General features: G+C 36.2%; 1 protein-coding gene across 1 annotated transcript; it reads right to left on the bottom strand.

The window, feature by feature from the left end:
- Nucleotides 1-263: 263 nt before the first annotated feature.
- On the bottom strand, nt 264-4,043 carry LOC123858944 (fatty acid-binding protein, adipocyte). The gene is made up of 4 exons (XM_045896319.2): nt 3,885-4,043; nt 1,618-1,790; nt 937-1,038; nt 264-473 (listed from the first exon to the last, which is right to left on the bottom strand). The coding sequence occupies exons 1-4, from the start codon at nt 3,955-3,957 to the stop codon at nt 423-425; spliced, it is 399 nt and encodes a 132-aa protein (XP_045752275.1). The 5' UTR covers nt 3,958-4,043; the 3' UTR covers nt 264-422.
- Between the last annotated feature and the right edge of the window lie 6,529 nt (nt 4,044-10,572).

Raw genomic sequence — 10,572 nt, 5'->3', positions numbered from 1 at the left:
ACTTAAAACTACTTTAGGTCCTTGAGAGATAGTTACTTGACTGTAAACATGCTGCATAAGGAGCGCATATTCAGGGATAACAAATTTATCATCTCCTACCTAAGACAATGGAAAATTCATGAATATTTATTTTTTACCTTGGATTACCATGAAAAATCATATTAATTACATGAGAAACAAAGCAAAAATACAATTTTACTATTTCCTTCATTGAATTATGAGTAAGAAATGATCCAGCACAATAAATGAATCATTACATCACCTTCTAAATCTAAAAAGTTTTATTTAATGAACACATCCACATTGAATAAAATCAGTTCGGGAAAATTAGTTGCTTGCTAATTAGTAGGAAATAACAATACATGTTTGGACAATATATCCAGCAGAAGTTCAATGCAAACTTCAGCTCCATGTCCCTTGACTTACGCTCTCTCATAAATTCTGGTAGAAGTGACGCCTTTCATGACACATTCCTAGACACACAAAGAAATTTCTTGATCAATCACGGGACTAAACCATGAGTTATTTATTTTCTCTAATGTTGGGAAGGAAACAGTAGTTATTTGGGAAAATATTCGTTCTGAGATCCTATATACACCTGCTATTGTAGTAAGTGAGGGAGATATGAAGACCGAGAAAACACAAGTCTTCCCCTCAAGGAACTTTACAGTGTATAAGGTGAGTGAGAAATATAACCGGAAATGCATCACACAACATGGTGTGTGCTGAGAGCAGTCACGGAATGCTTCCTGGGGGACGGCACGCCTCGACTGAACTTAAAAGCATGAAGGGCAATTGCCAGAGCGAAACCACAATCCCAGTGGGATCACCCTGTTCGTGCTACGTAAGCCAGCATGACTGTTTCTTTAGGTAGAATAGTGCCTATAAGATGACCTAGCAGTAGAGTCTAGAATTAAGCACCTAGAAGAGACTCACCACCACCAGTTTGTCATCCACTCGTTTTCTCTTTATGGTGGTTGATTTTCCTTCCCACTTCTGCACCTGTACCAGGACTCCTCCATCTAAGGTTATGATGCTCTGGGAGCATAGTAAGAAATGATTACCATTGGTATACGGCAGAGGAAAATAAAATAAAAAACACATCACCTTTGAATGAAGGAATATTTTGAGGTCCTTAGTCCCTCGAAATTGTAAGGATATATTACAACCAAAATAAGTCGAAAACAATAGCATACAAAGAATACATTATGATCAGAAAATGATACAAAAACACACACTTGAAATAATACCGTAAAAAATATAGGTAACAGATTAACGTTGAGATGACAGTCTTATAGGTGATTTTTCTCCTTTTTTGCGTCAGCTCTTTCCTAAACATTCTCTTACATTGTTATGTTATTTTAATTCACTTCAGATAATCTATATGTTGTATGACAAATAAATTGTGTTAATCGCTTTTTTTTAAAAGAATAAAGACAACTTTATAGAAAGGAGAAGATTCACTAATATCAAAGGCAACATGGTTTAAACCTAGGGAATCAGGGATCTTTGACCTGTGATAGACTAGTTCCCCTCCTTTTATACAAAACGGCTTCTTCTAGGCAGCAGTCTTTTAGAAACCATGCTTTTATTCTGCTCCAATTCCTTCTTCCTCACCTTGGCTTTTCTGTCATCTGCAGTAACTTCATCAAATTCCTGGCCCAGTTTGAAGGAAATCTCAGTATTTTTAAAGGTGCTTTCTGATTTAATGGTGATCATATCCCCATTCACACTGATGGTCAGGTTGGGTTTGGCCATGCCAGCCATTTTCCTGGTGGCAAAGCCCACTCCTACAGTTGGGAAAAGAAAAAAAAATATATATATATATAGTCACTGCGCTCTCTAACTGGCCATCTCAACCATTAGGGTAGCAACCATCATTTTGCTCAACTCATGAAGCACTTGGGTCATCTTGACCTTTCCTTTTTAGAAAACAAAAATCCATAGTCAAAGACAGAATTCTCAAGAGGATTTTTAAAATGAATACAGAGTTACTCCATTTAAAAATAATCTGTTTGGGTGTACAAAAGTCACATTTCCTGGCATTTGCTGCCAAGTCCTATTTTCTTGGCTTTTCCAAATTACTATGAAATGAAGATTTTGATTAATTTCTCCAAAAGGCAAATATGAAAAGAATCCTCTTTTAGTAGGTTTAGAATTCAATACTTTGATTCTCAATCAATTCAGCTGCAAACCCCTCTTTTAAAAAAGGAAATTTTTTCTTATGTAAGTAAGGTAAGGGATGAACAATTTACAACTTAATGTAGACAGTGGGAACTTGCTGTCACTGCATATGTTATACAGAATTTATGACAGTCGTAGATGTGTTGATTTTCTTAATGCATGTACATAAATCTAAGCTACTTCTCTTACTAAAGACTACTTATCTATACCAAAGGTTAGGTAGAGGGGGTAAGAGGGAGAAAAATACTGTACAAAACAAGTGATGCTAAGGCTCTTACTTAGCTACCTGTCTGAAAAATGGCTGCAGGTGGAAAGATATCTGGCTTCATCAAGTCCTGGCTCTGTTACAAAATATAACTTCACATACGTGGAGTGAGTCAGCATAATGAATGGATGCAACATTAAGTATAATTCCAGAATGGCTGACCTTGGGAAAAATCACATTCTCCACGGTCCTTCTTTGACTGATGAAAGTAATACCTGCTAACTGATTGATCATCAGTTAGAGCAACTAATTTCAGGAGATATCTTACTGTCCTTCATCATCCCCAGTGCTTTATAATTTTAAAACACAGTGGTATAAGAATTTAAATATAAATGTTAAAAGTATAAAATGTTCCCCAAAATCAATAGCAAAATAGCCTCAAGTCCTGACATTTCTGTATCAGCACATACCAATTAGTTTACTGAATCATGGTTAGTTGATATTCTAGAAAGTTGGGTCTCTTATGCTGAAGTCCCTAAATTCCCTCCTGTCTATAAACAAGGAAAATAGTGGTACTTACTGGCAAGGAAAATATATATATACTATATGACTTAGGGAAAGGTGAAGTCTTGAGATAGGGAGATTAAATCCTAACCCCTGTAAACCTCCCCCCCTCAAGTTGCTACCCCTGGATACAACCTTATCGTGCATAGGGGTGTGAGGAGAAGGCCTTTCAAGGTAGAAGCTGTCTGAGTGAAAACCAGCCTCCGTACCTGCTTGATTCACCACAGTAATTATCCAGGGAACATTCACATAACACACTGGCAATATTAGCAGAATCTAAAAGCCTAAAAGCCTCCATTATCAAGGAGGAGGTGTGTTATGGATATAACATTGTCCTTTTGACTTGATAATCCTATGGCATCCCACATAATTCCTAGTCAAAGAAATATTTAACCCCTTAAGACAACGTATTTTCTGAAATTAAGATTTTGGCTCCCATAAAACAACCACTTTTTAACAGATTGACAGTGAGAAAATGAAATAATTAATATATGTTTACTTTAAAAATTACATTAAAAAGAGAAATATAGTGTGCTTTCAGTTTCAAATAGAAATTATTGAACACTAGGAAATAAATATCTTCTTATTTATTTTATATGCAAGAGGGAATGAAAGAGAAACAGGCAAAGAGCCAAGTAAAACAAAGATACCCCAGTTTAGCAGTGAAATAAAATCTTGTCATTCCTGTGGACCATAAAAATTCCAGTTAGACCCTTTTTCATATTGGCTCACCTGTAAGAAACATTAGTTGTGACTTTGGTCTAGAAGGTCTCTACAAACAAATAATTCTCACTTGCTACTTTTATAGCCTCTGTATGGAAAGCAGCATTTCCTATCTGGCCAATACTTCCAGAATGAAAAGCAGCCATAAGCCCCTCTTCCCCCAGAGAAAAAGTTATAAATCCAGTCACCCCACAACGGCGTTTCTTACCCACTTCTTTCATGTAATCATCAAAGTTTTCACTGGAGGTAAGTTTCCAGGTACCCACAAAGGCATCACACATTTTATGAGCTTTCTAGGATTATCTTCAAGATGAGAAAAAGAGCTGTAGCTGTCAGGAAGGTGCTATGACCTTCTTGAGTCCAGATAACTTCCTTTTAAAGATACCCAGATCATGTGATCTTAGGAATAACCAATTGGGGACTGTATCAGATCATTTCGTTCATTACCAGCCTCTGCAATTTTTCCTCTGAGTCATGTTTTTAAGAGAAATTTCTCAACTTTGGTTCTCCCTGGCAAATGGTCATTTGACTTAGAGTAAAAATTATTTTTCAGCATTCACAAAATATTTTCAACATTCCTATTTTGAGTTTAATGCTCAGTGCATTGAATTTGTACCTATTATTTCCATACATATTTATCCCAGTGTAGAGTAGGTTAATTATCCCGGGATGAACTTTGACCCCCTTCTCGAGAGTTTCTATTAAAATTACAGTTATGTGGTTCTCTTGAATTAAGGAACTTAAGAATTATCTTACAGATTCTTCAGTAATTGCGAAGGCTATTTGGGACAGCGCTATCTTGGGAATTACTTGCCAATTCAAACGAAATAAATAATGGCATCTTAAAATACCTCAGATTTCTCATTTCAAATGTTTGGCATGAGTGAAAAAGAAATTATCCATCAGGAATCTGTCAATTTAATTAATAATGACTTAATTTCACTCTTTCCACCCCGTAAATGAGAGCATAGTATGTATTTCCATAGTATTGGGGCCTTAAAAAAAATAGGCCCCCTTCCAAAATATGCTCCTCATGCTGAGAAAATTCAGCCAGTTCCTGAACTATGTTATGAGCTCAAAATTTATCCAGCTCTAAATGGTGTTGCTTTACTTGAAAATGATCAGAAGTGGTGGGTGGCCACACGCTACCAAAATTTTATTTCCTTCTTTTACACAGAGAATAATTCATGAGATTACTTTTCTAAAGTATTCCTGTCTTTCAATCTCCTCCTACACCATCAGAATGATGGAAGGTGTTCATATGTGCATCAAACTACCATGCACATACCCAGATTTTAGAAAAGAAAAAAGAAATAAAAATATTGCATCATGATGAATCACTACACTGTGTACCCTGCTGAGTAGTAGCTGCCTCACATGCCATTGATTCACAGACCCATGTAAGTATCCGGAGGGCTTCCCAGAAATGTTTGAGGCAGAGGATTCTATAAAGGACAGGTTTTTCTGTAGGCAAACAAATTGCTATCAAGGCCTGATAAAGTCATGTTACAATAGTAAGTTTTAATTGTTGCATTTTTTTAATGGCACGGTAATAATGTTCATCCGCTCTGGACTGTTGCATAGATACACGGATCGTGGGTGATGTACCATTCTGGGTAGACTTGCTATTAAAAATTCATCTGTTTCCCATTGAACAAGTAAATAAAAATGATCAACCTTAATACAGTGATAACTTGACAATGTTCTCAATTAATAATGGTTTGCTTTTTTGTTTTGGCTTGGTTTTGGGTTATCTTTTTTTAAGATTTTCTTAAGAGAAGTTTTAGGTTTACAACAAAATTGAGAGGAAGGTACAAAGATTTCTCATGTACCCTCTGACCCCACACATTCACAGCCTCTCCCATGATCAACATCACTTACATTTTTTACCAAGGATGAACCTACACTGACACATAATAATCACCCAAAGTCTATAGTTTATGTTAGGATTCACTTTTGATGTTGTATATTCTGTGTGTTTGGACAAAGTATAATGACATGTATCCATCATTATAATATCATAGAGTATTTTCAAAGCCCTAAGAATTCTCTAGGCTCTGCCTATTCATCTCCTTCCCACATCCCTAAGCCCCCAGCCTGTGCAAGCACTGTAATTTTTACTGTCTCCATCATTCTGCCTTTTCCAGAATATAGTTGTGTATGTGGACTTTTCAGATTGGTTTCTTTTACTTAGTAATATGCATTTAAGTTTCCTCCATGCATTTAAGTCTTCTCATGGCTTCATAACTCATTTCTCATTAATGCTGAAAAATATTCCATTGTCTAGACATACTATAGTTTATGACATTCACCTACTGAAGGACATTTTGATTGTTTCCAAGATTTGGCAATTACGAATAAAGCTGCTATACACATCCACATGCAGGTTCTTGTGTAGACATAAGTTTTCAACTCCTTTAGGTAACTACCAAGGAGCATGATATAGTAAGAGTAGGTTTCATTTTGTAAGGAACCACCAAACTGTCTTTCAAAGTGGCTACACCATTTTGCATTCCCACTAGCAATGAATGAGAGTTCTGTTGCTCCACATCCTCACTAGTATTTGGTGTTATCACTAGTATAGATTTTGGCCATTCTAATAGGTGTGGAGTGGCATCACATAGCTGTTTTAGTTTGCATTTTCCTGATGGGGTATGATGTGGAGCATCTTTTCATATGCTTATTTGCCCTCTGTATATCTTATTTGGTGAGGTGTCTGTTAAGGTGCTTGGCCCATTTTTAATTGGGTTGTTTGTTTTCTTATTGTTGAGTTTTAAGAGTTCTTTGTATATTTTGGATAGTAGTCCTTTATCAGATAATTTTTTGCAAATATTTTCTCCAGCCTTTGAATAATGGCTTACTTTTCAAAATATATGTTGATGCTTTACTTTTAGTAACAAATTGCTTCAGACAGGTTTTCAAATGATTATCACACTTGAATAATATATCATGTATATTTTAACACTGCAATTTAAACATTTTTTTTTTTTAGAGATGGACTGCCCAAATACTGCAGTCTTTAATCACATGTGGTTCCTGAATACTTGGAATGTGGCTAATATGACTCAGAAGTTGAATTTTTAATTTTACCTACTTTTAATTAAAATTTAAGAAATGATCCTTATACAGTTATTGGGAAACTTTTAAATATATGTGGGAGAAACTGACTATGTGAATCTACTCTTCCAATTATAGAAATGTCTAAATCTTATGAAATCTAAGTGTCAATCAAGCATTTCAAAAGAAAATTTAGAATCTGAATTGAGTTGTACTAATAGTATAAAATGCACAATGAACTTTGAGGACAATATAAAAAAGTGCAATATCTCATTAAAAATTCTTGCACTGATTATATAAACTATGAAATGTTGAAATTATGACATTTTTGATATATTGGGCTAAATAAAATACGTTACTAAAATTGCTAAATTACTAAAATTAATTCAGTAAATTAATGTTTCTTTTCACTTTCTTAACCTGGCTACTAGAAAATTTATTTATTTATTTATTTTAAAGATTTTTATTTATTTATTTGACAGAGAGAGACACAGGGAGAGAGGGAACACAAGCAGGGGGAGTGGGAGAGGGAGAAGCAGGCCAAGCAGGGAGCCCAATGCAGGGCTCGATTCCAGGACCCCGGGATCATGACCCGAGCCGAAGACAGACGCCCAATGCCTGAGCCACCCAGGCGCCCCATAGAAAATTTTAGATTACACATATGGCTCACATTACGTTTCTATTGAGTAGCACTATTTTAGAGTCACATAGTGACACCAACGTTTATTTGTTTATTCAACATGTGTGTCAGGGACTTGGGCAGCCATTGGGGATTCAATATGGGCAACCTTAACAGGCACTTGCTGGCTCTCATAGAGCTTACATTCTAGTTCTGGAGAAGATCATATACAAGGAGATAAATAAACCAACATCAGGTAGTGATTTCAGAGAAAACAGAACGAGATAATCTGACGTAATGACTGCTCTGAGGGCTGGCAACACTAGGTGGGGCAGCTCAGGGAGGTCAGTCCAAGGAGGTGGACAGTGGAGCTGATACCTAGAGGATGAGAAGAAAACAGTCACGGAAAGATGAGACAAAACATGTTCCAGACACAGGGAACAGCAGGAGTTTGCAGATTCCATTCTCATTCATGACAGTTTCACCTAAACATGACCACCGGTACTGACCCGTGACACACATAGATATATGTTCTTCTAAAACCATGACAAAAGTACACATATATGTTCCTGGTAAGCAGAGTCCAAACTCCATTAAGGCAGAAGGTTTTATTGTGATTATTTACTGGTGCATACCCAATAACTAAGTATTCAATACAATTGAATTGAGAGTCCAGTAACACTCCTGTAAAATTACCTCAGGAATATTTCTATGGGCTATTAGCTTCATGTTCCTATGTTAACATATTTAGTGTCTGATCATTGCTGGATAAATGACATTGAAATTTTCTAGAAACAACAACTGGCTCCTTTATTGATTTCATATCAACAAAAATAGTAACCTATGGTATAGGAACTTGGTAACTTAAATAGCAATGAAAGAATTAATATAGAAGAAGGTTGTTGGGTCTACATGAAAAAATTTCACCTTATCAGTTGTGTAGAGTAACAAAGTAAGCTTGCCAGAGTTACTTAAGGCGTTGGTGTCTTTAAAAGCAGCTCAGCCTGGGGCGCCTGGGTGGCTCAGTTGGTTAAGCAACTGCCTTCGGCTCAGGTCATGATCCTGGAGTCCCGAGATCGAGTCCCGCATCGGGCTCCCTGCTCAGCGGGGGGTCTGCTTCTCCCTCTGCCCTCTTCCCTCTCGTGCTCTCTGTCTCTCATTCTCTCTCTCTCAAATAAATAAATAAAATCTTTAAAATAAAATAAAATAAAAATAAAAAAATAAAAGCAGCTCAGCTTATGTTTCAAACACATGGGCCATCCTGTGGAATGCTAATATTCTATGAACAAGTCCACTAAGTTATGTATCATATAAGACAGAGATTTCCTTCAAACAAGAAGCTTTCCAGAAAATATTTTTAAGTTTTTTATTTTAATTCCAGTATAGTTAAGTACGGTGTTATATTAATTTCAGGTGTACAACATAGTGATTTAATAATTCTACACATTACTCAGTGCTTATCATGATAAGTGTACTCTTTAATCCCCACCACCTATTTCACTTATTCCCCCACCGACCTCCCCCTCCAGTAATTATCACTTTGTTGTCTATAGTTAAGAGTCTGTTTCTTGGATTGTCTCTCTCTCTCTCTCTTTTTCCCTTTGTTCATTAGGTTTTTTTTCTTAAATTCCACATATGAGTGAAATCATGTGGTATTTGTCTTTCTCTGACTGACTTATTTTGCTTGATATTATACCCCCCAACTCCATCCACGTTGTTGCAAATGGCAAGATTTCATTCTTTTTTAGGACTGAGTAATATTCCACTATATATACACCACATCTTCTTTCTCTCTTCATCTATCAATGGACACTTGACTGCTTCCATAATTTGGCTATTGTAAATAATGCTGCAATAAACATAGAGGTGCATTTTTTTTTTTTGAATTAGTGTTTTTGTAATTTTTCGGTAAATGCCCATACTGTTTTCCACAGTGGCTGCACCAGCTTGCATGGCCACCAACAGTCCACCAGAGTTCCTTTATCTCCACATTCTTACCAACACTTATTGTTTCTTATGTTTTTGACTTTAGCTATTCTGACAGTGTGGGGTGGTATCTCATTGTAGTTTTGACTTGCATTTCCCTGATGATGAATGATGTTGAGCATCTTTTCATATGTCTGTTGGTTATCCATATATCTTCTCTAGAGAAATGTCTGTTCATGTCTTCTGCCCATTCTTAAATTGGATTATTTGGTTTTGGGGGTATGGAGTCATAGAAGTTCTTTATAAATTTTACATGCTAACCCCTTATCAGAAATGTCATTTGCAAATATCTTTTCCCACTCAGTAAGTTGCCTTTTTGTTTTGTTGTTTCCTTTGCTGCAATTCTGCAAGAAGCTTTTTATTTTGATGCAGTCCCAATGGTTTATTTTTGCTTTGGTTTCCCTTACCTCGGGAGACATACCCAGAAAAATGTTGCTATCGCCAATGTCAGAGATATTACTACCTGTGTTCTCTTCCAGACTTTTATGGTTTCAGGTCTCACATTTAGGTCTTTCATCCATTTTGAATTTATTTTTGTGTATGGTTTAAGAAAGCGGTCCAGTTTCATTTTTTTGCATGTAGCAACACCATTTGTTGAAGAGACTGTTTTTTTTTTTTTTTCCTCATTGCATATTCTGGCTTCTTTTGTCAAAGATTAATTGACCATATAATCATGGGTTTATCTCTGGGCTTTCTATCCTGTTCTATTCATCTAAGTGTCTATTTTTCTGTCAGGACCATACTGTTTTGATTACTACAGCTTTGTAGTATAACTTGAAATCTGGAATTGTGATACCTCCAGCTTTTTCTTTAAAAAAGAAATATTTTATTTATTTATTTTAGAGAGAGAGAGAGAGATCAGGGGGAGGAGCAGAGGGAGAGGGACAGGGAGATAATCTCCAGCAGACTCCTTACAGAGTGCAGAACCCAATACAGGGCTCCATCCCAGGACCCTGAGATTATGACCCGAGCTGAAACCAAGAGCTGGACTCTCAACTGACTGAGCCACCCAGGAGCCCCCAGTTTTTCTTTTTCAAGATTGTTTTAGCTATTCGGGGTCTTTTGTGGTTCCATGTAAATTTTAGAGTTATTTGTTCTGGTTCTGTGAAAACTATTATTGGTATTTTGATAGGGATTGCATTAAATCTGTAGATTTCTTTGGGTAATATGAACATTTTAACAATATTTGTTCTTACAATCCACAAGCATGGAATATTTTCCTATTTGTTTTTGT

This window comes from Mirounga angustirostris, unplaced genomic scaffold (genome assembly GCF_029215605.1).
Source record: "Mirounga angustirostris isolate CCGP_5_RB_7025 unplaced genomic scaffold, mMirAng1.0.hap1 SCAF_4, whole genome shotgun sequence".
Taxonomy (NCBI): domain Eukaryota; kingdom Metazoa; phylum Chordata; class Mammalia; order Carnivora; family Phocidae; genus Mirounga; species Mirounga angustirostris.
Note: the sequence above shows the minus strand (reverse complement) of the source record. Positions and strands in the feature narration are given on the sequence as shown.

Excerpts from the sequence above, each read along its gene's own strand:
- LOC123858944 (XM_045896319.2), bottom strand. The coding sequence starts at position 3,957 with ATGTGTGATGCCTTTGTGGGTACCTGGAAACTTACCTCCAGTGAAAAC. Across the intron at positions 1,791-3,884 it reads TGATTACATGAAAGAAGTGG|GAGTGGGCTTTGCCACCAGG; the intron begins GTAAGAAACGCC and ends TCCCAACTGTAG. Across the intron at positions 1,039-1,617 it reads CAGATGACAGAAAAGCCAAG|AGCATCATAACCTTAGATGG; the intron begins GTGAGGAAGAAG and ends CTATGCTCCCAG.